The sequence below is a fragment of the Agelaius tricolor genome, unplaced genomic scaffold, assembly GCF_023055355.1.
Source record: "Agelaius tricolor isolate 1412-34295 unplaced genomic scaffold, bAgeTri1.0.p SCAF_17, whole genome shotgun sequence".
NCBI classification, from domain to species: domain Eukaryota; kingdom Metazoa; phylum Chordata; class Aves; order Passeriformes; family Icteridae; genus Agelaius; species Agelaius tricolor.
The window spans coordinates 19,756,848-19,779,753 of NW_027269277.1; the positions used below are offsets into that span (position 1 = coordinate 19,756,848).

Genomic DNA, 22,906 nt, shown 5'->3' on the forward strand with positions numbered 1-22,906 from the left:
AGCTCAGGGATGCTCTCCCTCTGGACACCATGGCACAGTGCTCTTGGCTGCTCTGCCCCACAGGGCTGGGGGTGTGCCCCACCACAGTATGAGTGCTGACAGCCACTAGCATCCCCAGGAATGTCCACTGTGCACTAGAATCCCCAGAGACCAAGGGACAGCATGCACTCACTGCTGGGACAGGACTCTCCAGCAGCCGTATGTCCTGTGGGCTGGGCCAGGGGGAGACTGTGCTGCTGAGCTCCCTGGGGCCATGCCGTGGCTGGGCTGCTCCAGATGCTCTGTACAGAAAATAAGCCTAATGCACCCTGCCACATTCAGCACCTTCTTGTCCCTGCCCAGCTGTGCAAAGGCAGATTACATGGATGACAGGGTCATGTGTGCCTCAGGGTGGCACATGGCACCTGCGGGGTCCTGTCTCTCGCCCAACAGCTGCAGAGTCCGATGCAGCACCCACTTGGCCCCCACCCACCCAAAGGGGTCCCTGGGATGAGGCGTGCTGTGGTCTTCAGGAGCCCACTGTGTGCCCAAACACTGCTGGTGCACCTGTGTGGGTGCACATCTGTATGATGCACATGTGTCTGCCCGCACCTGTGCACGCAGGTGTATGCCTGTGTGTGCGCATGTGCATGATTGTGTATGTGCATGGGAAGCGTGGCTGTGTGCTTATGCATATGTGTGCTTATAGGTGAGGGTACCTGTGGGTATCCACAGGTTTGCACACCTGTGAATGTACATAGGTGCACGAGTGTGGGTGTATTTCTGTGTGCTAGGGACACACAGAAAAGCAAAGCACAGCTGTGTACACATGAGTGCATGTGGAGGTATGTGTGCACACGAGTCTGCCTGTGCATGTGTTCCACTGCAGGTAGGTGTGTGCACACCTGTACGTGTGCATGTGTGTGCATGTCCATGCTCCTACGTGCACGTGCACACGTATGGACGTCTCCATGCCTCTGTCCACATGCGTGTCTTTGTGTCTGCACCTAGCTTACGTGTGCGTGTCCATACAGACCCACACTGGTACGTGTACCTATCTGTGTATCCGTCTGTGTGTCTGTACAGTCTCACACCAGTACGCGAACACATCCTGCGTCCCTGCGCCACACTACACACCAGTCCGAGTATCTGTTCCACACCGGCACAGGTATCTGTGCGTCCGCGCGTCCGTCCGTGTATCTGATTATCCGTGTGTCCGTCCGTGTGTCTGTCCTTGCAGCCGCGTATCCATACTCAGCGTTGCTCGGCCTTCGCCCGGCAGGGGGCGCCGAAGGCCCCCTCCGCCACGCCCGCGGGGCCTCCATGTCCTCCAGGTCCTGCCCACTCGGGACTGAGCGCCCCGTGGACCGAAGCCACCGCCGGCGAGAAGCGCCGGGCAGCGCGGGTGGGGCGGCCGCTCAGGGGCTGTAGCGGTGCTCGGGTAGCGCCGTCGGCGGCAGCGAGCAGGCGGTGCCGCGGGGCGGAACGGGGAGGGGTGGGGCGGGGCTTTGACAGGACCCGTGCCGTCCCGCCGGTGCCGGTTCCCATCCTGTTGCCGCCGTCATGAGGAGCCGGAGCAACTCGGGTGTACGTCTGGACGGCTACGGGCGCCTGGTGCAGCAGACTATCCTCCGCCACCAGGTGCGGACCCTGCCCGGGAATGAGGAGCAGACCCGGGGCCCCGGCGCGCTCCGCCGGCCGCTGGGCCAGGGAGTTCTGTGTGAACGGTGCGTCCCCTCCGCAGGACGCGGTGACGGGGCTGCTCCCCGCCAGCGCCGACCACCAGGACGCCTGGGTCCGGGACAACGTGTACAGCATCTTGGCGGTGTGGGGTCTTGGCCTAGCCTACCGCAAGAATGCCGACCGCGACGAGGACAAGGCCAAGGCCTACGAGCTGGAGCAGGTAGGAGGGAGCAGGAGCCGGGGGCGGGGCTGGTGTCACTCGGGGACAGCAGTCACCCCGGTCTGGTCAGCCACAGGTCACAGCTGGGTCAGGGGCAGTGCAGTGAGGACGAGGACGCGGCTCTACCGGACACGGGAGGCAATGGGAATGGATGTCAGAGCCTGCTCTTCCCAGACCACACTGGAGCCCAACCAGAGGGTCTAGACCTCTGGCTCTGGGGTGATCCGGGGCCACAGACGTTTTCTCAAGGGCCGGGGAGCCATGTCCTGCAGCCATGCCCTCTGTCCTCCTGCACAGCATGGCAACCTGGCCTTGCTGGCAGACCAAGAAATCTTCCCTCTGCTGTCACCCAGGGGCTGTGAAAATGTGAGCAGGGGCTCTGATTACGGACACTGAGCCCCACAAAGGTCAGCAGCCAGCTGATCCTGAGTCAGGGCTTCTCCTGGAGATTAACAAACCTATTTTCCTTGTTCCTGCAGAGCGTGGTGAAGCTGATGCAGGGGCTGCTCCAGTGCATGATGAGACAGGTAGGGGCTGGGGAGTACCTCTGAGTGTCACGTGGTCTTCTTAAAGCCCTGCTATACCACAGAGGCTATTGTCCTAGCTCCCCCAGCCCTCCCCAGCCTTCCTTGATGAGCAGAGGGAAGGCTTCCTTCCAGAAAGTCTTGAAATAAATTCTGAGTGAGCATCTGTCATGGGTGCGATTGAAGTTCCTGAGCTGTGGGCTGGCAGCCAGTGGAGCCTTTGCCAGCTGCTCCCTGTCATGAGGCCTGGCAGGATTCTACAGCTTCTCCTCCCTGAGGGCATTTGGGGTAACCCTTTTCTCTCTGCATGGTGCAGCTGTGGCAGTGGGCTGTCCACTGCTGCAGTCCTGTGCTGCAGCAGCATGTGAGCCTGAACTCGCTGCCTTTGTGCACAGTGGGGCTCAGCCCAGGGGTTTCGGAATTTCTACCCTGCCAGGCATGACTCCATGTGCTCCACTCATGGCATGGGGCAGCCCTTGGCTCAGGAGCTGTCAGATCTCTCTGTAGACAGGGTTCGATGAATGCCTGCATCTCTTTGCCCTTCTCAAGGTGGACAAGGTAGAGGCCTTCAAGTACAGTCAGAGCACCAGGGACTGCCTGCATGCCAAGTATAACACCCACACCTGTGCCACTGTGGTAGGAGACCACGAATGGGGTCACCTACAGATGGATGCTACCTCCCTCTACCTCCTCATGCTTGCACAAATGACGGCTTCAGGTAATGCTGGGGGCTCCCATTGCAGCTTTGAGCATGCTACTCTTCAGGTTCTTCAGAGTCTCAGTTTGGATGCAGCGTCCTGGGTGCCAAGCTGTTGCAATGGCTTCCGTGACCCCCACTGTTTCCTTATGCTCACAGTACCTGAGGCGGGTTTGGGCCCCCTGATGTTGGTCTCTCCAAAAGTCCGTTTGTCTGAAGCCCCAGTGCTGCTGTAAGGGGTGGGAGTGGAGATGGAGTCAGCTAAGACATAGCTCCTGTTGGGCAGGCATGCAGTGGGGAGGAATCGTCCCTGGGTTACTGCAGCCCCATTCTGAGTATGCTTGTGGGCTTGGAGCATAATGTGAATTCTTCCCTCTGCTTTAGGCCTCCACATAATTCACAGCTTGGATGAAGTCAACTTTATCCAGAACCTTGTGTTCTACATCGAAGCTGCCTACAAAACTGCGGTGGGTAGCATGTGCTGGGGAGGAGGGGTGTGCTCCAATGGTGGCAATACTGCACTGGTGTCTAGGAACAGCTGTGGGTTCCACCTGAGCCACACCTGCACCCTCTGGAAGCACCGTGGATGGGTGTGATTCAAAGACTTTCTGGGTGTGTTCTGAAACAGTGCCTGCTTCACAGGACTTTGGCATATGGGAGCGTGGGGACAAGACAAACCAGGGCATCACCGAGTTGAATGCCAGTTCTGTTGGCATGGCCAAGGTGAGCTGGGAAGCAATGCTGGCTGGTGGGATGAGGAACACCAGTGGCCCTGAGCTGCTTTTTGACAGGGCAGGCTGGGCATGTTGAACTGCTGAGGCTCAATGCAGTGATAGGTTCCCCAGGAACCTATCTTCTTGTGCACTGGGATAAAACTGTGCCCTTCTAGCCTGGATTTTGCCTGAACTAGGAGTGAAAAGTTAATTGGGGGTGTGTTGCAGAAATGTTCCAGACCCTTTTGATGTCTGGAGATGTCCCATTTTGACCTGAGATGTTCTGCAGCCACAGCAGGGTTCAAATTCTTTTAAATTTGGGCAGTGCTTTACACAGAGGGACTAGCATGGAATGAGAGCTCTTACAGATGAGCAGCAAGGTGAAGGACATTTTGTGTCTCACCCTGCTTGCAGGCTGCCCTGGAGGCACTGGATGAGCTGGATCTCTTTGGAGCCAAGGGAGGCCCACAGTCAGTGATATGGGTGCTGTCAGATGAAGTGCAGCACTGCCAGGTGAGAACCCCTCAGCCATGACACTATTGCAAGAGGAACTGTGATCTACTGGGTTTGCAGTGTTAGCCTGACAGCCTAACCACCTTTCCTTCCCCTTTGCCCAGTCGATCCTCCACTCAATGCTACCCAGGGCCTCCACATCCAAGGAGGTGGATGCCAGTGTGCTCTCTGTCATCTCCTACCCAGCATTTGCTGTGGAGGACAGCGAGCTGGTAGAAATCACCAAGCAGGAGATTATCACCAAGCTGCAGGTGAGCATCTCTGCCCTTGGCTTACTGTTCCCAGGAGACAGCTGCAGTCCAGACTGCTGTAGCCCTTTTTTCCCCAAAAACATGTTCTGTGGGAGGTTGCTGGGGCATGTCCTGTCCCAGTCTCCATGACCTGTGGCAGGGGTGTGCAAAGAAGCAGCCCTGTGTGCTGTGGCCCCAGGCTGTGATTGTGCTACCTGAGTGCTGGGTGAGTGAGGGAGGGGGTGTTTGGCTGAAGGAAACATCCTGCCCCTGCTTCTGCATTGAAAGTACAAGATATCTCACACTGTGCCTCCTGCTCAGCACATCTTTCCCTCCCTTCCAGGGCCGCTATGGCTGCTGCCGCTTCCTCCGGGATGGATACAGGACTCCCAAAGAGGTGAGGGTCCTCAGCCCTGCTGCCTGGCAGAACTTGACTGCCAAGCAGCAGCCTGCCTGGATGCTGCACAAAGGCTGTGTTAGGGAGCACTGGGAAGACAGGAGCCCTGAGTAGCCCCAGGCAGTGTCATGGGTCTGGGCAAGGCTCCCCAAAATGCCAGAGCTCATTGGAGAGGTGGTATGTCCCACCCACGCCCATAGCAGATGGCCAGAGACTGGTTTTGCCTGTATCCTGAGACCTGGTGGTGTGTCTTTCTTAGGCTGGTAGAAGGTGGGACCAGTGCCCAGCATGGGAGCCTTGCTGAGGTGGGCTCTTCCAGGGCTGTATCAGCCCTGAGCAAGGTAGCTGTGGAGGTCACGAAGCTGCTTCTGTCTCTCCTAGACCAGCAGCCAGCTTGGGTACTGTCAGAATGGCCCTGGGAGCAAGTGGAGAGTTTGCTGCTTTGGGGAGAGAAAACAGGAAAATTTTATAAGCAGCAGTCTCATTTGTTAACTGCTGAACTAGGAAATGATATTTAAAGGCTCTTAAGTCATCACCAGCTGCTGGACCTGTAACCTTTGGTCTTGAGTACTTCTGAATGCTTCTCCTTTGCTGCATCTCTGCAGACCTGCCCATAATAGGCAGTATGTGTGGCTGCCTTTCCTCCAGAGCCAGAGGGAAGCAGCAGCATCTCCAATCCAGTGTTCCCAGTGCTTGTGAGCTTTGGCAGCATGCAGAGTTGTGGATTACTTACTTCTGGGGAGCTGTGAGGCATGGAAAGAGCAGCAGTGCCTGCAGAGGCATGCAGCTAGCTGGAGTCAGATGGGATTTTGGAAGCTTATGGCTGGAGTCCAGGTAGAAGATATCTGCTCTTTCTGCCCTCTCTGCCTGAATAGTCTGCCAAGGCAAACATTCTCCCTTCTCTGCAGCAGACAGAGCAGTTAGCAGGGAGGGTTGAGGAAAGGGCACTACACCACACAGAACTGTGATGGGAAGGCTCTGTGCAGGCAGCTCTTCATCCTGACAACTTCCCTTGTGTTGGGCTCACAGTGGCACCACATGGCAGGAGGGCCATGAAGGAACCTCTCTGGCCCTGTGTGACCAGGCCAAGCCCTCTCACCTGGCTGGGCCAGCTTGATGGTGCTGGAGGAGACAGATGCTGAGAGGCTCAGGCAGAGCAGGCAAGGCAGAGGGGACCCAACATGGCACAGGGGATGTAGACCCCAGGAAGGGTAAGTCTCTCCATTATCAGTGCAGGGGGCTCAGGAGGGGGTAGTCCAATGGAGAAAACAGAGGCTGGAGGTGAAATTGCTTTTCAGTTCTTTCTTGGCCATCTGCAAATAAGGGCTGGGAGGACATTTGAGGCTATGGTCTCATGGGGAGGAGAAGCCCTGTCAGTTTGAGGGGATCCTGTTACATACCACCTGCCTTGATGTCACTTACAGGACCCCAAACGCCTCTACTATGAACCTGCTGAGCTGAAGCTGTTTGAGAACATTGAGTGTGAGTGGCCTCTCTTCTGGGCATACTTGATGATTGATGGGATTTTCAGTGGAAACATGGAGCAGGTAAGAGAGGTGAGACCTGCTGGGCTAGTGGAAAAAAGTCCCTGGCAGGAGAAGTGTGTGGAGGAAGGAAGCAGGTAGCTGGCAGCAGATTTCCTCTCCTCTCTTCTCAGGTGCAGGAGTACCGGGAAGCCCTTGAGGGGGTTCTTATCAAGGGGAAGAATGGGGTACGCCTGCTGCCAGAGCTCTACAGTGTCCCACCAGATAAGGTGAGTGAACCTGAGCTATGGTAGAAAGCAGGAGTGTCTTACAGAATCACAGGATATTCTGAGTTGGAAGGGACCCACAAGGATCATGAAAGTCCAGTGCTGAAACTCCTGGTCTCCTTATCAGATAATTAAGTTTTAAGTGCTTATTAACCCAAATTGTTAGTGAAGGGGCACATGTAGTGCATGGAAACCTCATGTATAAAAAGGATGGCTTGGAGCTGTTATGAAACTGTGATAAAAATTGGGGTTTTTCTCCCAAAGCATTTCTTGTTCCCACACACAAGAGTTCTTTGCTGACAGTCTGCTTGCTCAGAGACTCAGTGCTCCGAGAGCTCAGAACAAGCAGACCTGGGCTGAGTAGGTGGAGCTGAGCTCCAGTGCAGTGGTGAAGGAATTTGTGTGGGCCTGGGCTAAGAGCAGTAGCCTCCTGATGCTCAGGTTATCCAGGAGAGATGTGCTCCTCACCAGTATCAGAAAGCATCTCTGGGTGCTCCTGGGGCATGTCAGTTCTAGTGGGATGGCCTGAACTGAGAAACCAAACATGGTTTGAGCAGCTGCTCTGTTGTCTGACACAGATGCCTGGGGCAGTCATAGTAAGAGAGGAGGAATGTAACCTGGGTCTGTGACAAATGCTGTTGTCAGGCCTTGTTTTAAGCCTTGAACTGCTGGACTTCAAGATGCAGTGAGGATGCTTCCTTCAGCATCCTGTGTCTATGGATCCCTTCTTGACCTCCTGACTTGTCTTCTAGGTGGATGAAGAATACAGGAATCCGCACACTGTGGATAGGATACCCATGGGCAAGCTGCCACACATGTGGGGACAGTCCCTCTACATCCTGGGTTGTCTGATGGCCGAGGTAGGGTCACCCTGGGTGCTGGGGAGGGCTGTGGGACTAGGCTCTGAGCTGTGAAGGTGCAAATGCTGCCACTCACCATGGGGAAGTTGTCACCTCCATCCCCCAGGACCTCTTAAAGGTGGGTTGTCCGTAGGCATCATCCATTCTACCCTACCTATAAAATGTTAGTCTCTTTATACCTTTTTTTCCACAGGGGTTTCTAGCTCCTGGTGAAATAGATCCCCTCAACCGCCGTTTCGCGACTGTCCCTAAACCTGATGTGGTGGTCCAAGGTGAGGGAAAGGAACCAGTCCCAAACCCCTGAGTCTGGCAGGTGGGGAGGACTCTGGCTGTGCAGAATTCAGAGGTGCCTCTGGGGTGACTCTGCTTGATGGGTTGCTGCCAATACAACCCAGTCTCAGTCCTGGCAGGGTGGGTGAAAGACGGGGTGCAAGTCCTTCCGTTTCATCCTGTGTTGACCCACAAAACTATCATCTGCTGCAGCCTCCTCTGCAGAGAGGTTGAAAATTGTCTTCCTGCCACTTGGTGAGGAAGACTTGTGTGTATAGAGTGTTAGGAGGAGCAAAGCAGACTTCTGCAGTGGGAACTGGTTCCCAAGGGACCCCAGACAGCTTCTTCTCTGTGGTGTGGTGCCTTGTATGTGTCCCCAAAGGCATGGGGCAGTGTTGTCACACACCCTTGTGCCTCTATTGCACTGAGACTGTCTTCCATCCACAGTGTGTATCCTGGCTGAAACAGAGGGGATCAAGGCAATCCTGCAGAAGGAAGGCATTAACGTGGAGACTGTGGCAGACGTCTACCCCATCAGAGTGCAGCCTGCTCGTATCCTCAGCCACATCTATGCCCGGCTGGGTGAGCTGGGCTCCCTGCTCCTGCAGCAAATGGGGTGCAGAAGGGTCTGTCTCACCCCTGGCACTCCTGCTCATAGACAGTCATGTCCTGCCCTCTGCTTGGCTGATGAGGATTCTGCTGCCCATTTCTAGGCCTGATAAGGCCACTGATGGCAAAGGGGAACAAAGTGGCAGACAGTGCTGTTCAGTGTGATTCTGACAGGAATGGAGCTTTGGCTTGCAGTTGCACAGTCACCCCAGGAAGAGACAAGAGACTGATAGATGTTGAACCTCATGTGGGCAGGAGTTGTCTTCTGTTCCTGTATTCAGATCTGGATGGGGGAGCCAGATCCCAGAAGCGTCCTCTAGCTGTCCCTGGCAAAGAGGGCCCAGAGCTCAGGCAGTATGGCTGTTGCTAGTGGGTGGGCAGGGCTGAGTGTGAAGGGAGGATGTGCTCACCTCTGCATGCTTGCTCCTTGATGCTGCAAACCCTCGGGCAGGGGGTTTGTTTTGCAGGAGCTAGAGATTTAGCCTGGGCCAAAGGAGACACCTGATCTGCTGTGATTTAATTTGGCAGCTAATTTAGGCCACCAAAAGGCCAAGCGTGATGGGCAGGGGGAGCAGCCTGGCAGCTGCCAGAGCTGACAAGCAAGGGGTAATGCTGTTGCTGCACCATCCTGGGCTTTGGGAGTCATCCAGGAGCAACTGGAATGCTGATAGAGCTGTCAGCTTAGGGGGCCCAGCCCTATGCAGAGGGGCACCCCTAGCACTGCTCCTGCTTCTGACATGCCCAAAGACCAGAAACTGTGACACTGCAGAAGTCAGGACAGGCTGTGTATTGCTGTTTCATCATGTCTCTACCCCTCTGGGCAGGTCTGGGGACAGAATTACTGTCCCTTAGAACTGTACCAGCTTGACACACAGTTCTGGGATTTCCCAACTTCAAACCAGCATTTCCCTACTGGCTGGTAGCAAGATGCCTGGCACTACTTGCTGCTGCAGCCCTTTCATGAGAAGGCTTGTACTAAAAACTCCTCTCCCTGCCTTCCCAGGCCGCAACAAGCAGATGTGCCTTACTGGACGGCCCTACCGGCATATGGGTGTCCTTGGGACTTCCAAGCTCTACAAAATCAGGAAGAGCATCTTTACCTTTACCCCACAGGTGAGTGACATTGCAGAGGCTCATTCCTAGCTATTCTGTGATATGAAACTGGGCAGGAAGTTTCTTCAATGGCTGGGTACTCATTCTAAGATACACACTCTAAGGTGTGACCCCAACGCTCTCTAAACAGCCTGGGGGTGTGGAGTAGTCCAACTCTGTGGCATGAGGCAGCACAGTTGGTGGTCCTGGCTGTGTGGATGTTGGGACAGCTTGAGCCTTTTAATGATCAGTATTGGATGAAAATCTCTGCTCACCCTGACGAGGACACCAGAAGGATGCTGATGGCAGGCCACGGACGTGTGTCCAGGGTACAAGCAGTAATCCCAACCTAGCACTATGGGGAGTGCATATTCACTTGAAACAGGCACAACATGGACTCACTGTGTGGGGCTGGATGCTGCTGCTGCTGAGCTATGGTGTTAGTTATGTCCCCATAGTTGTTAGTGGCCAGTAGCTGCCCTGGGGTATGAGGGTCCCTTGCTGGGCTGTACTAGCACCTGCCAAATAAGGGATGAGCTGTTAGTGCAAAGGCACATGCCCTCTGGGTGCACAGCATGGCTAGCTTGACTGTGTCCCTGTGGGAAGACATAGGTGGCACCATAAGGACCTAGTGACTACATGTAGGGCTGATCATGTCTCTTGCTGTCCTCAAAGTTCATAGACCAGCAGCAGTTCTACCTGGCTCTTGACAACAAGATGATTGTGGAGATGTTGAGGACAGACCTCTCCTACCTGTGCAGCCGGTGGAGGATGACTGGGCAACCAACCATCACCTTTCCCATCTCCCGCACCATGCTCGGTATAGATGCTCCAGCATGGCAAGGCATTTGCTTAGAGCAGCCCTGGGAAATAGCTCTGCAGGAGGAAGGGGGTGGGCAAATGTGTGACCATCTCAATAACAGGGACATGGTGAGGCTGGAGCAGCCAGTAGTGTCCTGTGCAGAGCTTACTGCTCAGAGGAGCCATGTTGAGTGGGCAGCTGGCCTGGCAGCTAACAGGGTTGTCTGTCAAGCACTAGTACCTGCAGCTCAAGGGCTGTTTGCTGGCACAGACGTATTCAGGCTCCAGGCAAATAGGCTTGTGGGAAGGCCTTTTGGGAGCAAGACCAAAAACACAATTTCTCTGTAGAAGTGTTCTTGGTGCTCTTTCTGTGTCTTGACTCTTCCCTAAGACTGAGCACCTGCTAAAGGCTTTCCTAATCAACAGAGAGGAGAAAACACTAAACCGGAAGGAGTAAAGGCACAGAGTAGAACTGGCTTGTCTGCAGCAGCTCACAGGTTTCCTATGAGCCTGGTGTAGGAAAGTGACTTTGTTCTGCTTTAAGGCCTTTCTGTCTCTCCTTGTGTATTTAAAATCCCCTTAATTTCTCGAGTGTGCCTTTTGCTGTGGTGTCTCCTGACCTCGACAGCAGCTCACTCCTCTGCTTCTTTATGTGAAAGGCAGAGACAGAGCAGAGGGCTGTTAGGGGCTGCTGTCTAGTACTGTCTGCTTCAGCCAAAGGTGAAATCCGTGGAGCCTGGAGTGCATCCTGGCATGGTTTTCCTTGAATCCAGCCTGGACAGTCCAGAATTTCCCTTTTTGGGTGGTGCTTTTGGTACCACAGCCTGACCACATACCCCAGAGTAAGGGTCTGGCCATGGTGCTTTGGGTGTCTGAATGCTCACCTAGTCCTGGGTTACATTCTGGGGGTGAGTTTGAGTGTGAGGGCCTGACTGCCTGTGCATCTTCCACACAGATGAAACCAGCAGCAGTGTGCATCCCACGGTGCTGGCAATGCTGCAGAAGCTGCAGGATGGGTATTTTGGTGGTGCAAGGTGAGTGCGGCTTCCTGCAGTGCAGGAGGGAGAGGGCTCATGGCCTCCAAGAGCCTGGTTATGAGGATACCTGCTGGGCAGAGTATAGGGCGTGGGGGAGCAAGCTGGGGAAGATACACTGGGGTGTGCTAGGCTATCAGCGTCCCCTAGGGCTACAATCCCAACAGAGGAGATGAAAGAGAGGACATGGCCCTTCATGTCATCAAATCCATGGCTACAGGATTTCCCTAATAGCTTTTGGGCAGCCCTTCCATGCCCACCCACAGCTGAAAGATTTGCAGGCAGCTAAAGTGGACACCAGTGTGTGAATGCTCCTGGTGAACATGTCTCTCCCCATCAAAGGGCGGGAGCCAGGAGGTAAAGCCAAGGGTATCACCTCCCCTTTCCTCTCCATGTGACCTTCCTATCTCTTGCCCAGAATTCAGACTGGTAAATTGTCGGAGTTCCTGACAACATCATGCCGAACACACCTCAGCTTTATGGACCCTGGGCCAGAGGGTAAGGTCTTTGCCATGAGTTACGGGCTCAGCAGTGACAGCTTTGAGAAGCTAGACACCTAGGAGTGGCTGTATGGCTTGCAGGTAGCAGAGGATGGTAAACAAGAACAGGCCAGTCACTACTGTGGGGTGGCAAATGCCTAACTCACCCTTACAACCATAACACCCAACCTCCCTGCCAGCATACACCGCTGTGTTCTTCATGTGCTTGGGTTTTCACCATGTTCCCATCTGGCTCTCTGTCAACCTTGTCTGGAATGAGCAGCTCTGACCTTCATAAGCTGCTATGTGGAGAAGAGATAAAGGATTGGCAGCCTGCCTCAGCTTGGGAGATGTGGCTGAGGGTCTTTGATGCATAAATGGCAATGCAGAAGGTGATAGCACAGTGACAAAGGTGGTGGGGAAGAGCCACGTAATTAATTTGTTTTTTTTCCCAAACCCTTTGCCCCTCCCCTGGGCCGAGCTACTCCCGTGAGTGCCAAATTGAAGCCTTACTGCTGTATAGAGAGTACCTGAGAATGCTTTGGTCTGTCACAGCATAAGGGACCCCCCCCCCCCCCCCGCCCAGTTGTGCTGGGACCATGGCAGGGTGCAAGTTTTGCTGTTCCCCTTGCAAGCAGGCCTGAGGACATCTCCTGTGTGACCTAGCACTGGTCATCATCAGCCTTCCCACTATGTTTTAACTCTGCAGCTCCTGCAGCCAGTGAACGCACTGCTGGGACTCTGAATGCTCATTTTTCTTGCCCTTCTCTCATTTCATCTGCAGCCTCCTTACAGGCTGCATCAGGGTTTGTCCGAGGTGTCTGCTTTGCCTCCCAGCTCCAGTGAGAGGATCTGCCTGGTCTTTTAACAGCATCTCAAAGATGCTAAATTTTAGATTTCCTGTGGACAGATGCTGCAGCCAGGTGAATGTTCTCAAGGGTGGTGCTTAGAGGATTTTTCCAGCCTAGCCTTCAGGCACTGTCACGAGGCACACTGTTGAGGGGTGGAAAGGAGATGCCATGCTGCTTCAGGTGCAGTCAGCAGCTTGTCTCCTGGGCCCAACACATCTCTAAGTTTGCCAGTTGGAGAGCAGCATAACTTTGCCCTGGCCCATTGGTAGTGCATTGACATCTGTGTTTTATCTGGGGCAGTTCCCCCCCAGGGGCATCCCCTCACTTTTATCTCCTGACTGAGCAGAGACCTGGCCTCTGAGCACCGTCTTCCATGCTGCTGTTAGTGCATGGCTCCTCTCATGATCCTGATGTGGTGTTGGGGGCTGCTTGAAGCTGGGCAAAGAGCAAAGCAGGAACCATAACTTTTCCTGTAACTCCAACTTACAAATAACTGTTGCAAAACCCACCTTGCCTTGCTCCCTTGCTGGAGTCCTGCTTGGAAGATGCCCTTGCTGTGCTTGGGTGCTTGTAAGTGGTCTCTGCTTGGACAAGCTGCCTCTGGCTGTACCTCCCCACTTCTTCCCTGGAGAGAAGGAGTGTGAGGGTTTTCCTGCAGGGTTTGAGTGGGACGTTCCTGTCCTTGCACAGGCTTGGATCAGAGACATGCTGCAGCAACATGCTGTTGCTTCCTTTGTCAACATGGGACATGGAGAGAGCCCCAGTTTAGGGCAGGCAGTGTCCTAGGCAGGAGTCATGCAGGAACAGGGGTGCTTTGTGTGCCTGGCTGCTGGCACTGTCCATTAGTCTACCTGACTGCCAGCACTGGCCCTACATTGTCACTTTGTGCAGCCAGCAAAGCTTTCTCCCTGCTGAGGCACAGATGGAGCTCTCTGGGCCTTTGGTGCTATGACTCAAAGTGGCTTCTGCTCTGCTCTGCTCTTTCCCTTCCAGAGGACACTGACGATGAGGTTGCTCAGTATCTGGATCACCTGCTGCAGCGCACGACTCCACAGTCAAACCTGCCTCCGACCACCCAGCGGGGAGGGCTGAGCCGCTTCAGGGCTGCTGTCCACACCACCCGTGACCTCATGTCCCTGGCATCCAAGGCCAAGGACCTGCATGTCCAGAGTGAGTAACTCCAACACCCTCCACATCTTCCCTTGAGCCCAGGGGTGAGGTTGAAGTGCTTTGGGAGCTTTCACAGCTGTATGATGCTAGGGTTACCATGGGTTGCAGAGAAACTAAGCCTTTACCTGGGCAAAGGCACTTTATGTCCATCATGTTAGTCCTGGCCATGGAGTGTCTTGGAGTTGGTGCCTGGGCAGCCCCATGAAAAGTCAATAAAGGATGGCAGCTCCCTGTGGTGTTCCTCTGAATGGGTAGACAGGGCCTCCTTCTCCCTTAGCCAACTTCTCTGCAAGGACTGGTTGGGGAGCAGTGTCAGTGTCTGAGGTAGTTTGGGGCACAGTAGTGGTGACTGGGGCTAGATGTGTCTCTGCCAACCTGTGGGGTTTTTTTTAGATGTTGGGATGTATGTCCCCAGCAGGATCTTCCAGGCATCGCAGCAGTCAGTTAAGCTTCTGAGTTCACTCCACCAGCATGACTTGGATGGCAAGGTGAGTTCTGTCTCTCCCAGACTGAGCTATCCTTTCAGCTATAGCCAGAGTGTCCTTGCAGGATTGCAAAGGGAAGTCCTGTTGTTTGATGAGGGAGAATATGCATGGGTCCATTTGGTGCAGGGTGCTGGTGATGCTAATCATCAGCACAGGTCTCCCTTCCTCCAGAGCCACGCACTCTATGCAGAGATGAACTTGCCACGTGATGAGGATGGCAACGTGGACTGCAAGGCACTGGTGGACCAGCTGCGCATCTGCCCCACGCTGCAGGAACAAGCAGACATCCTTTACATGCTCCACATCCTCAAGTAGGATGATCTTTGTGTCCTGAGGGCTCACTGTGCATAGAGGGGTTTGGTACAGCCCAGGGGGCCTGCCAGGGAGCTGCGGTAGACAAATTGCTGGACATAAAACGCAGCACCTCCTTCATCTTCATAGGGGACCCGAGTGGCACACAGGGCTTGATAGTGAGCCTGGCCCCACCATCAAGGAGCTGCTCACTGAGTTGTATGTGCGTGTGGGGGAGACACGCCAGTGGGCCCTGATTCGCTACATCTCTGGTATCCTCAAGAAGAAAGTTGAAGCTCTGGATGAGGTAACAGCTGTACAGCCAGCCTCTGAGGTAACAGCTGTACAGCCAGGCTGAGGTCTGTCAGGGGGGAGGAGGCAGCAGAGTGAGCAGGAGAACCATGGCTGCATCAGCTCTGTCTCCCTCTGCCTTGTGCTGAGCCCCCAAACCCTCAGCTGTTGACAGCAGCTGCCTTTCTGTCCCCAGGCCTGTACTGACCTCCTGTCTCACCAGAAACACTTGACAGTGGGGCTGCCCCCAGAGCCACGTGAGAAGACAATCTCCACGTGAGTGTGGCACCTCTCTCTCCCCAAGCATGCTGGGCTGGGTCTGGATGTGAGCCTGCTGCTCTGGGGTCCATGGGCAGGAGTGGCCCTGGGTGGCTGTCCCCAGCCTATATCTCTCCTCTTGGGGCTGTACTGGGGGTATGCAGGGTTTGCTCTGCTGCCTCTCACTTGCTCTGCTGTTTGTCCACACCCCAGCCCGATCCCCTATGAGGAACTTGTTCACCTTATTGATGAAGCCAGCGAGAAGAACCTCAGTGTGTCTATCCTCACCCAGGTGAGGGGCTGGGATGTCAGGGGAGCCTAAAGCTGGGTATCTGCCCCGGTGAGCAGCAGTGAGGTGATCTGCCTTTGTCCCTCTAGGAGATCATGGTATACTTAGCCATGTACATACGCACACAGCCTGCACTGTTTGCTGAGATGTTCCGCATCCGCATTGGGCTCATCATCCAGGTGATGGCAACAGAGCTGGCACACTCCCTGCGTTGTTCAGGTACATGTGGCAGAGACAACACCCTTGCTGGGGTAGGTGCTGTGATGCTTGGGGCTCTGTCAGCCACAAAGGAGTACTGTTAAAAGTGGGCAGCTCAAGCTAGGACAAGACCCTGCATAGAAGTGCCAGTGTCTGCAGCCGGACATGTTCTTGAGCAGTACAAACAAGTGATTGCACTGCAGTCTCCATCCCAGCATGTGCTGGGCTTGCCATGGTAAGAGTCCATGTTATGGGCAACACCTGGAGCCTAGTGTATTGCCCCCTTGCCAGATGACCTCCTGTACCAGTGCTCCCCCTGGTCACAGAATGGCATGCAGGGTAGAAATGTCCTAGGAGGACTGTGAGGTAGGCTACAAAATCACAGTTCTCTTCTTTCCAGCTGGAGAAGCCACGGAGAACCTGATGAATCTCAGCCCATCAGACATGAAGAGTCTCCTCTACCACATCCTTTCTGGCAAGGAGTTTGGGGTGGAAAGGAGCGGTGAGTTGCAGCAGAGAGCATCTCGGGGCAAAGCTGAGTGCACAGCATGGCCAGATCTACATGTTCCTACCTTTGAGCGCTGTCCCTGTTCTCCCCCATGTTCAGCACAGATGCTTCAGCACTGGAGGGGTCCAACAGGAAGTTCTGCTCTTCATAAGGATGGGGCTGAGTGACTTCTGGGATCAAGCCCGAATCTCATGGCTATTTGAGCTTTGCTTAGTTTGACACTTGATCTGGTTGGGTCTAAATTGAAGCAGTTCTGTACTGCGCTCATGGATCTGTGATGCTATCATGTTAGAGGGCAAGGTCATGCAGAGGTCCCAGTGCCCAGGCAGCGATGTGGGATGAGGGATGGCCATGCCTTGAGCAATGTGGCCCACTATAGACCTCTCTTCCCCACCAGTGCGTTCAGTGGACTCGTCGCTCACCACTGCTGTCTCCATCTGTGACATGGGAGCTGTCGGGACCACCAGGCCTGAGCGCACTGGCCTTGTCAGGCTGAAAAGTGAAATCAAGCAGGTGAGGGCAGGTGGTGCAGGCCACTCATGACAGGTCTTGTGGGTGAAAACCAGCTACAAACCAGACAGAACTGATGGAAGAGTGGGAGACACAGATGCTTCCAGGAGCTAATTTTGTCTCCAGTTCTGTCCTGAGAGGAAAGTTGGGGTGAATCTGGTAGTGGGTAGGGGTTGCTCTGGCAATTCAGTGGGAGCACAGGGGTGCTTGAGAAGGTGCAGGGGTGAGGAGGACCATGTGGTGTCCCAGGTGTCGCCAGCATCTTGGTGGGCATCTTCCAACAGCAGAACCTTCATTTTGTTCTTCTCTTGCAGCAATTGGATAAACGTAGGCAGTCTCTGCCTGGGAGTAAGGTGAAGCCTCCCTGGTCCTGCAGCCTCAGCTTTTGCCCCTCATGCCATGCACCAGGGCAGCTTCCCTGCATGCACAAGTCAATGAGCTTCCCTCAGCTACTGCAACAATGAGTTGGCTTCTCCTCTAAGCAACTGCCATTATAGCCAGCTGGGAGCTGTGCTCAGATACATTCCATTATACCCACAAAATCTGCTGAGCAGGATGGCTTGATGCTGCCAGTGCCCTGACCAGTAGTGACTCTGCTGGACAGTTCACTGGATCCTGCCTGCAGGTTCCCCAGCTATTTCTTCTCTGGGGAAGGACACCTGTGGTCATCTACAAATGCCAAGGACCTCCTCTTGTGCCTATGTCCAGGAGGAGTCCTGAGCTCTAGAACACGTTTTGTCATTAAAGAGACAGGGGACAGAACTTGCTGGGGCCAGGCTGATGCAGCAGAGTTAGGGCCAACTTGCTGCAGTGTGAAACCTGACATCACAGAGGGTTGTCTGTGGGCAGTGACCTTCCTACTGGTCCTTCTGTCTGCTCAAGACTAAATCCCTGCCCATACCAGCAAGCCAGCAGAGCAGTAGCAGTCCTATTCCTGTGTGCAGGCCAGTGCAAACCCACTGCTGCTGCGGCTCTGGCATGTGCAGCCCTCTGCAGCTTTCCTTTCAAAACTCCCTCTGTCTCCAGCCAGCCCTGGCCCTGGGATAACTGCCCTGGCACCTGACTTTGACCTGTGCTGCTGCTACTCTGTTTGCTGTGACTGCTGCCCTGCTCTGGCATGGTCTCATTTCCATCTCTCCCTTTCTCCTTCAGCCCCTCAGTTTGCAGTCCGGAGACACCGCCCTCAGGTCCTCTCTGGTAACCTATGTTTGTTGGCTGCACACATAGGGTCTGTCTTGTTTGTGGTTGCAGGAAGGAGCTGTGCTCTGGGGGATGCTACAGGGAGCTGGGGCTGTAAGGTGGGCTTTGCTGGGGGCAGGGGGTAGCAGCTCTGTCTTGGGAATGAGGCTGGAGAACCTCAAACAACAAACTCTTGAGCAGCAGTAGGCTGCGTTCCTGTGGGATATTTAACTTTGCAGCAGTCTCTGTGGTTCTTGTTTTGTCTGCCCAGTCTGCTGGGCACACAGAGCTGCTGGGCAAGGACTCCTTTTCAAGGATGCTAGAAGACCAGGGCACTACGGACAGCCGTCAGGGCCAGTGGCAGCGGAGGCGCCGGCTGGATGGGGCCCTTAACCGTGTCCCTGTGGGCTTCTACCAGAAGGTCTGGAAGGTCCTGCAGAAGGTGAGTTAGACTGGTGTCTCTCCATGCATGTGAGCCTCCGGTCCCAGGCACCAGCCTTGCCAAGGGGACTTAGGCACTCAGGGCTGGTCCCTGATGCTATGTAGATATATGCTTCAGAGACAAGGCCTGCAGCTGACCTTGGAAAGCTGTAGAAGATGTGCACTTGCCTTGTAGTCTTGTAGGATGTGCCTCAGCCTGTACCTTGCAGAGGGGAACTGCTCAGGTGCTTCATGCATCAAGCAGACAAATGCATGGCTAGAGCCACAGCTGAAGGTGCTCTGGGCACAGCCAATCCTCAGCATGGTGAGCCAGGGAGCAGAGCCCGATGCAGGGGGCTCTGGCTGACGCTGAACTGATGGGAAAGGAGTGATGCTATATGGAGTCAGGAGGCGGAGCTGGGGTGTATGGGCAGCATGCACCAGTGCTCAACTGGGAGCGAGTTCGTGGGCTGGACCTATGTACCTTAGCATGATGCTTCTCCAAGCCATAACCACGATCTCTCTTTCTTGTTCTGCAGTGCCATGGTCTCTCTGTGGAGGGCTTTGTTCTTCCCTCCTCAACAACCAGAGAGGTAGGAAGTTCATGTGAAGGGGGGATGGGGCACATGGGTTGTTGTGTGCTGGTTACCCTGGGTGATTGCCCAGCATAGCTCAGGAATTCAGCAGATGATACAGTGCTTTAGGTACACTTCTTTCTACCTCCTCACAGATGACCCCAGGGGAAATGAAGTTTGCTGTGCATGTGGAATCTGTCCTCAACCGTGTGCCCCAGCCAGAGTACAGGCAGCTGCTGGTGGAAGCTATCTTAGTGCTCACCATGCTGGTGGACATGGAGGTGCACACCATTGGTGGCATCATAGCTGTGGAAAAGATCTTGCACATAGCAAATGACCTCTTCTATGAGGAGCAGGTAGGGGCCAGGCCTCACCCAGGGCTGCTGGCTACATTCCCCATACCTATGCAGGGCTCACCCACTTGGAGAGCCCTGCCTGTTTTACCTGTTGTATTCATGGGGCACAGCAAAGCAATAGTGTCTTCCTCCCACTCCTCATCATCAATGTGTGACACTGAGTGCAAAAGAAAATACTTGGGATGGAAGCTGATAATGGGATTGCCCTTTTTCCTAATGATGTCTCTCTTCTTCTCTGTCCAAAATCCAGAAAGCCCTGGGTGCTGATGAGCACATGCTGGAGAGGGATCCTTCGACAGGCATCTGCAGCCTGCTGTATGACAGTGCACCAAGCGGCCGGTTTGGCACCATGACGTATCTGTCCAAGTCGGTGGCCTTGTATGTGTACGACTTTCTGCCCACAGATGGCTGCTCCATGCAGTAGCTCTTGCAGTTCCTCACTGGGTTGCGGGTGCTCTGGGATGGTTGTTTCATACAGCTTGTAAAGATGAACACTAGGTTAGTTTGCAAGGCAGTCTGCGTGGCCATCTCTCCTCCCAGCCCTGGCCTCTTGGTGAGTGAGCAGCCCTCTGAGGAACTCCACAGGAGGCATGTGTCCTAAACTGACCCGTGCCTGTGTGGCCTGCAGAGCAAGGGAAGGGCTGAGCTTTGAAGCATGCTTGTGTTAGAAGGTTCTGTCTGCATGACTCCTCCTGATTCATCATCTCCTCCTGATTCATCATGGAAAGACCTCTGTTTGGGGGAGTTGGAAAGGGGTTCCCCTGACCAGACCATTGTGCTCAGCATTACAATGCTCTCTGACCAGCTCGAACTCTCCCTGCCTCTAACAGGTTTGCAGTTTTTAACCTCTTCTGTGCTGCTTATTATTCCAAATCTGCAGGATTTATGCTAGTGCAGGCTGAAGCTCTTGCTCTTCCTGCTGCTGATGGAAAAGTTTTGCTAGAGAATAGGGGATGGTGCCTGAGCCTTTCTCCCAGCACATCCAAAATCAATATGGTCCAGCCCAGCCACAGCTGTGCTGCCTGGAAGCAGGCAGCCCATCATCCCCCACTGGGTGTCCTGTGTGGAGAGCTGGGGAGGTTATGGTAGCCAGGATCCCTTTTACCTCCAAGCTGCTAGTACAGGGCTTCTCGCTGGCTGGGACATGCCAGTGGCAGCCCCTGTGTTCCATCTACTCTATCCCTGGCAGTGGTTCAAGTGGCCAAGTGACAGGTTCCTGAGTTCTCATGCCCTGTGAAGCAGCTCTGAGCTGGCTATTCGGTGTTACCTGTGCAATCAAAACCATGCTTTTAATGCTCATCTCTGGCTTCCACTCCATCTTCCACAGCCTGGCAGAGAGGAGGATGGGGACATAGCAGATCCCTGCTCTAATCTACCATGCAGGTCAGCCCCGACTCAGGATGGTGCAGTTGGACTAATGAGGATTAGGCACACATGCCACAAAGCGGTTTTAGGAAGTGGGGTTCCCTTTTGGCTCCCTAGTTCACCTCCCTAAGACTTCAGGTGTGCTCCAGTACACTCAGCATGTTGAGCAACAGGCCAAGAACCCTCACTTGCACCCCCTGACCTTGCAATGTCCCACAGCTTGTCACAGGCCAGCCTGATATCATCTATGTCCCCCTCCAAGACTGGTTTACAGCTGTCTGTGAGCAAAGCTCTGAGCAAAGATCCTCTTTCCCTTTGGGAAAAGTTGATCCCATCTAACCGCAGCATGGCTTGTTAAAAAAAGTATTAAAAAACTTGAAATTGTGGCAGTGACATCGGCCACCAAGCCATATATTCAGCAGACTGAATCCATCTCTTTCAATGTCACTGACCACAACTGGAAGGACAGAGGAAAGAAACTGTGTTCCAGAATCTCTTACCAACCATCCCCAGGCTCTGAAGTCTCCTTTGATTGCCCTTGGACTGTGTGTTGCAGTTTCATTGCCACCCACATGGAAGAGCAGCAGTGGATAACAGTCTGAAGCTGAACCTGGCTGGGAAGTGTCCTAGTGCTGTGCTTAACTTGGGCCCCAGGAAGGCAGCAGACTTCCCTAAGAGGACTGTCTGTGTGGCACATTGGACCCTCAGAAAGGAGTCACCTACAACTGTAACCCATCTTTCTTTAGAGGTGGCCATGGTCTGGGAGTGTCACAGCCATGGCAACACCTCTGGTGTAGATGGACTAACATCTGCATCATCCATTGCCTGGTCTTCCACATGAGAGATTCATACCTGCTGTACAGAGGCATGTGGGTAAGCAAGGTGGGCAAGGAGGGGATTTGCTTCCACCCACTCCTTTTAAGTTACTGCCTTCACCTGGCAGGGGAGCATACAGGATTCCCTTGAACCTGTGTATTCTGGGGTGGCTGTTCCTGTCAGGGCAGAGCCTGGTTCTACGAATCTTTCTCAGACTCCCTTATGCCCCTTAATCTTTCTACATCCTCTCATATCTGAGCCCCGAGGGTGGGCAGATCTTGGCCACACTGAACGCAGTTGTTCTCACCACTGCCATGCTTCCCAGTGAAAGGCTCTGGCAGTCCCTGCACCCAGAGGCCTGGATGGCTGTGTGGTTTCATGGGAGCTCTGTCTGAGGAGCCACATCCACTCTAGGAAGCACAGAAGATGTTGATTCTGTCAGGTAGATGTCACAGCCTGAACTCCTTCTGAGAGGGTGATGGACAGCAGCTGAACTTGTCTCTTGAGCTGGCAGGGTGACAGTGCTCATGTCGTGCGCCACTCTCAGCCCATGTAGCCTGTGGTGCACCCTGGGCTGGCTGTGTGTGAGCGCAGGGGTGGCTGCCAGGCAAAAGTCAGCCACTCCACTGTGGATATGGCTGGCTCCAAAGCCAGATGTTTTCCTCTGTGCCTGCCTGCGTTTTTTGATGTCCAGGTTGGTTTGGCCTCAAAGCCAGGTGGTCTCTTGGGGCAGAAGCTCTTCTGTACATGTGGTTGTAGGGAAGATCATGAAAAGCCAGTGTCCATAAAGGAGACAGAGGAGTCCTGCAACTTTATTCAAATAAAGGGAGAGAGTCCACTGGGACATTAGCCTGTGGGATATTCTCTCTCTAGGTTTCAGAAAGTGCAGCTTCCTTTTATCCTAAACTCCCGGGTGCTTGTTGCCCTCCTCCTTAGCCCATTTGCTGAGATACTGGGAAGGTACAGCCTTCCCAAACGGTCTACCACATATTCTCCCCTCGAGCCTGTAATTTTCCCCCAAAGTTCAGAAACTCAGGCTTGTGTGGATCCATTTGTCTGTTTCAGGAATCAAACTGTCTGCGTTTTGTAACAAACCTGTGGCTTGAAGTGGGTAGAAACATTAAGACCCATTTCTAAGACGTTAACACCCGTACTCTCGCTCTTGGAATTGTTTGTAAAGACATTAGCACACATCTTTCCTATCATGGCTAATCCCTCCCTTTGTGATCCCTGCTCCCGTCAGGGGAGACTTAAAGGGCCCGAGCCCCTGCCCGGCGCCTCCCTCTGACCCGAGGGAGCCGGTGGGAGCTGTCGGGGGAGGGGCCCGGGCATCTCCTGAGCTGCGGCTCCTTGAGCAGAGCGGGCGCCGCGTGGGGGGGTTGCGTGCAGGCCACGGGCCTTTTAAAATTACATTCTTAGAGAATAAACACCACCCGAGCTGCGTGGAGACCCAAATAAAAATGCTTCTAACACTAGTTGGCTGCCTGTTCTTA

At 54.2% G+C, this 22,906-nt stretch overlaps 1 protein-coding gene across 4 annotated transcripts; it reads left to right on the forward strand.

Annotated features, from left to right (window-relative positions):
• The first annotated feature begins 1,306 nt into the window (after positions 1-1,306).
• On the forward strand, positions 1,307-22,888 carry PHKA1 (phosphorylase kinase regulatory subunit alpha 1). Of its 4 annotated transcripts, XM_071442902.1 has the most exons (33): positions 1,307-1,620; positions 1,724-1,882; positions 2,362-2,409; positions 2,956-3,124; positions 3,488-3,570; positions 3,746-3,826; positions 4,231-4,329; positions 4,434-4,580; positions 4,903-4,956; positions 6,381-6,503; positions 6,614-6,709; positions 7,459-7,566; positions 7,760-7,838; positions 8,284-8,418; positions 9,449-9,558; positions 10,213-10,357; positions 11,294-11,372; positions 11,791-11,870; positions 13,696-13,872; positions 14,266-14,360; positions 14,529-14,668; positions 14,799-14,955; positions 15,136-15,215; positions 15,411-15,489; positions 15,576-15,705; positions 16,085-16,186; positions 16,590-16,705; positions 17,017-17,055; positions 17,855-17,899; positions 18,153-18,323; positions 18,841-18,894; positions 19,032-19,232; positions 19,483-22,888. In XM_071442902.1, the coding sequence occupies exons 1-33, from the start codon at positions 1,543-1,545 to the stop codon at positions 19,654-19,656; spliced, it is 3,633 nt and encodes a 1,210-aa protein (XP_071299003.1). In that variant the 5' UTR covers positions 1,307-1,542; the 3' UTR covers positions 19,657-22,888. The 4 variants fall into 4 exon arrangements, with proteins under 4 accessions (XP_071299003.1, XP_071299005.1, XP_071299004.1 ...); XM_071442904.1 differs by lacking the exon at positions 17,855-17,899; XM_071442903.1 differs by lacking the exon at positions 17,017-17,055 and having other exon boundaries at positions 1,308-1,620.
• The last annotated feature ends 18 nt before the right edge of the window (positions 22,889-22,906 follow it).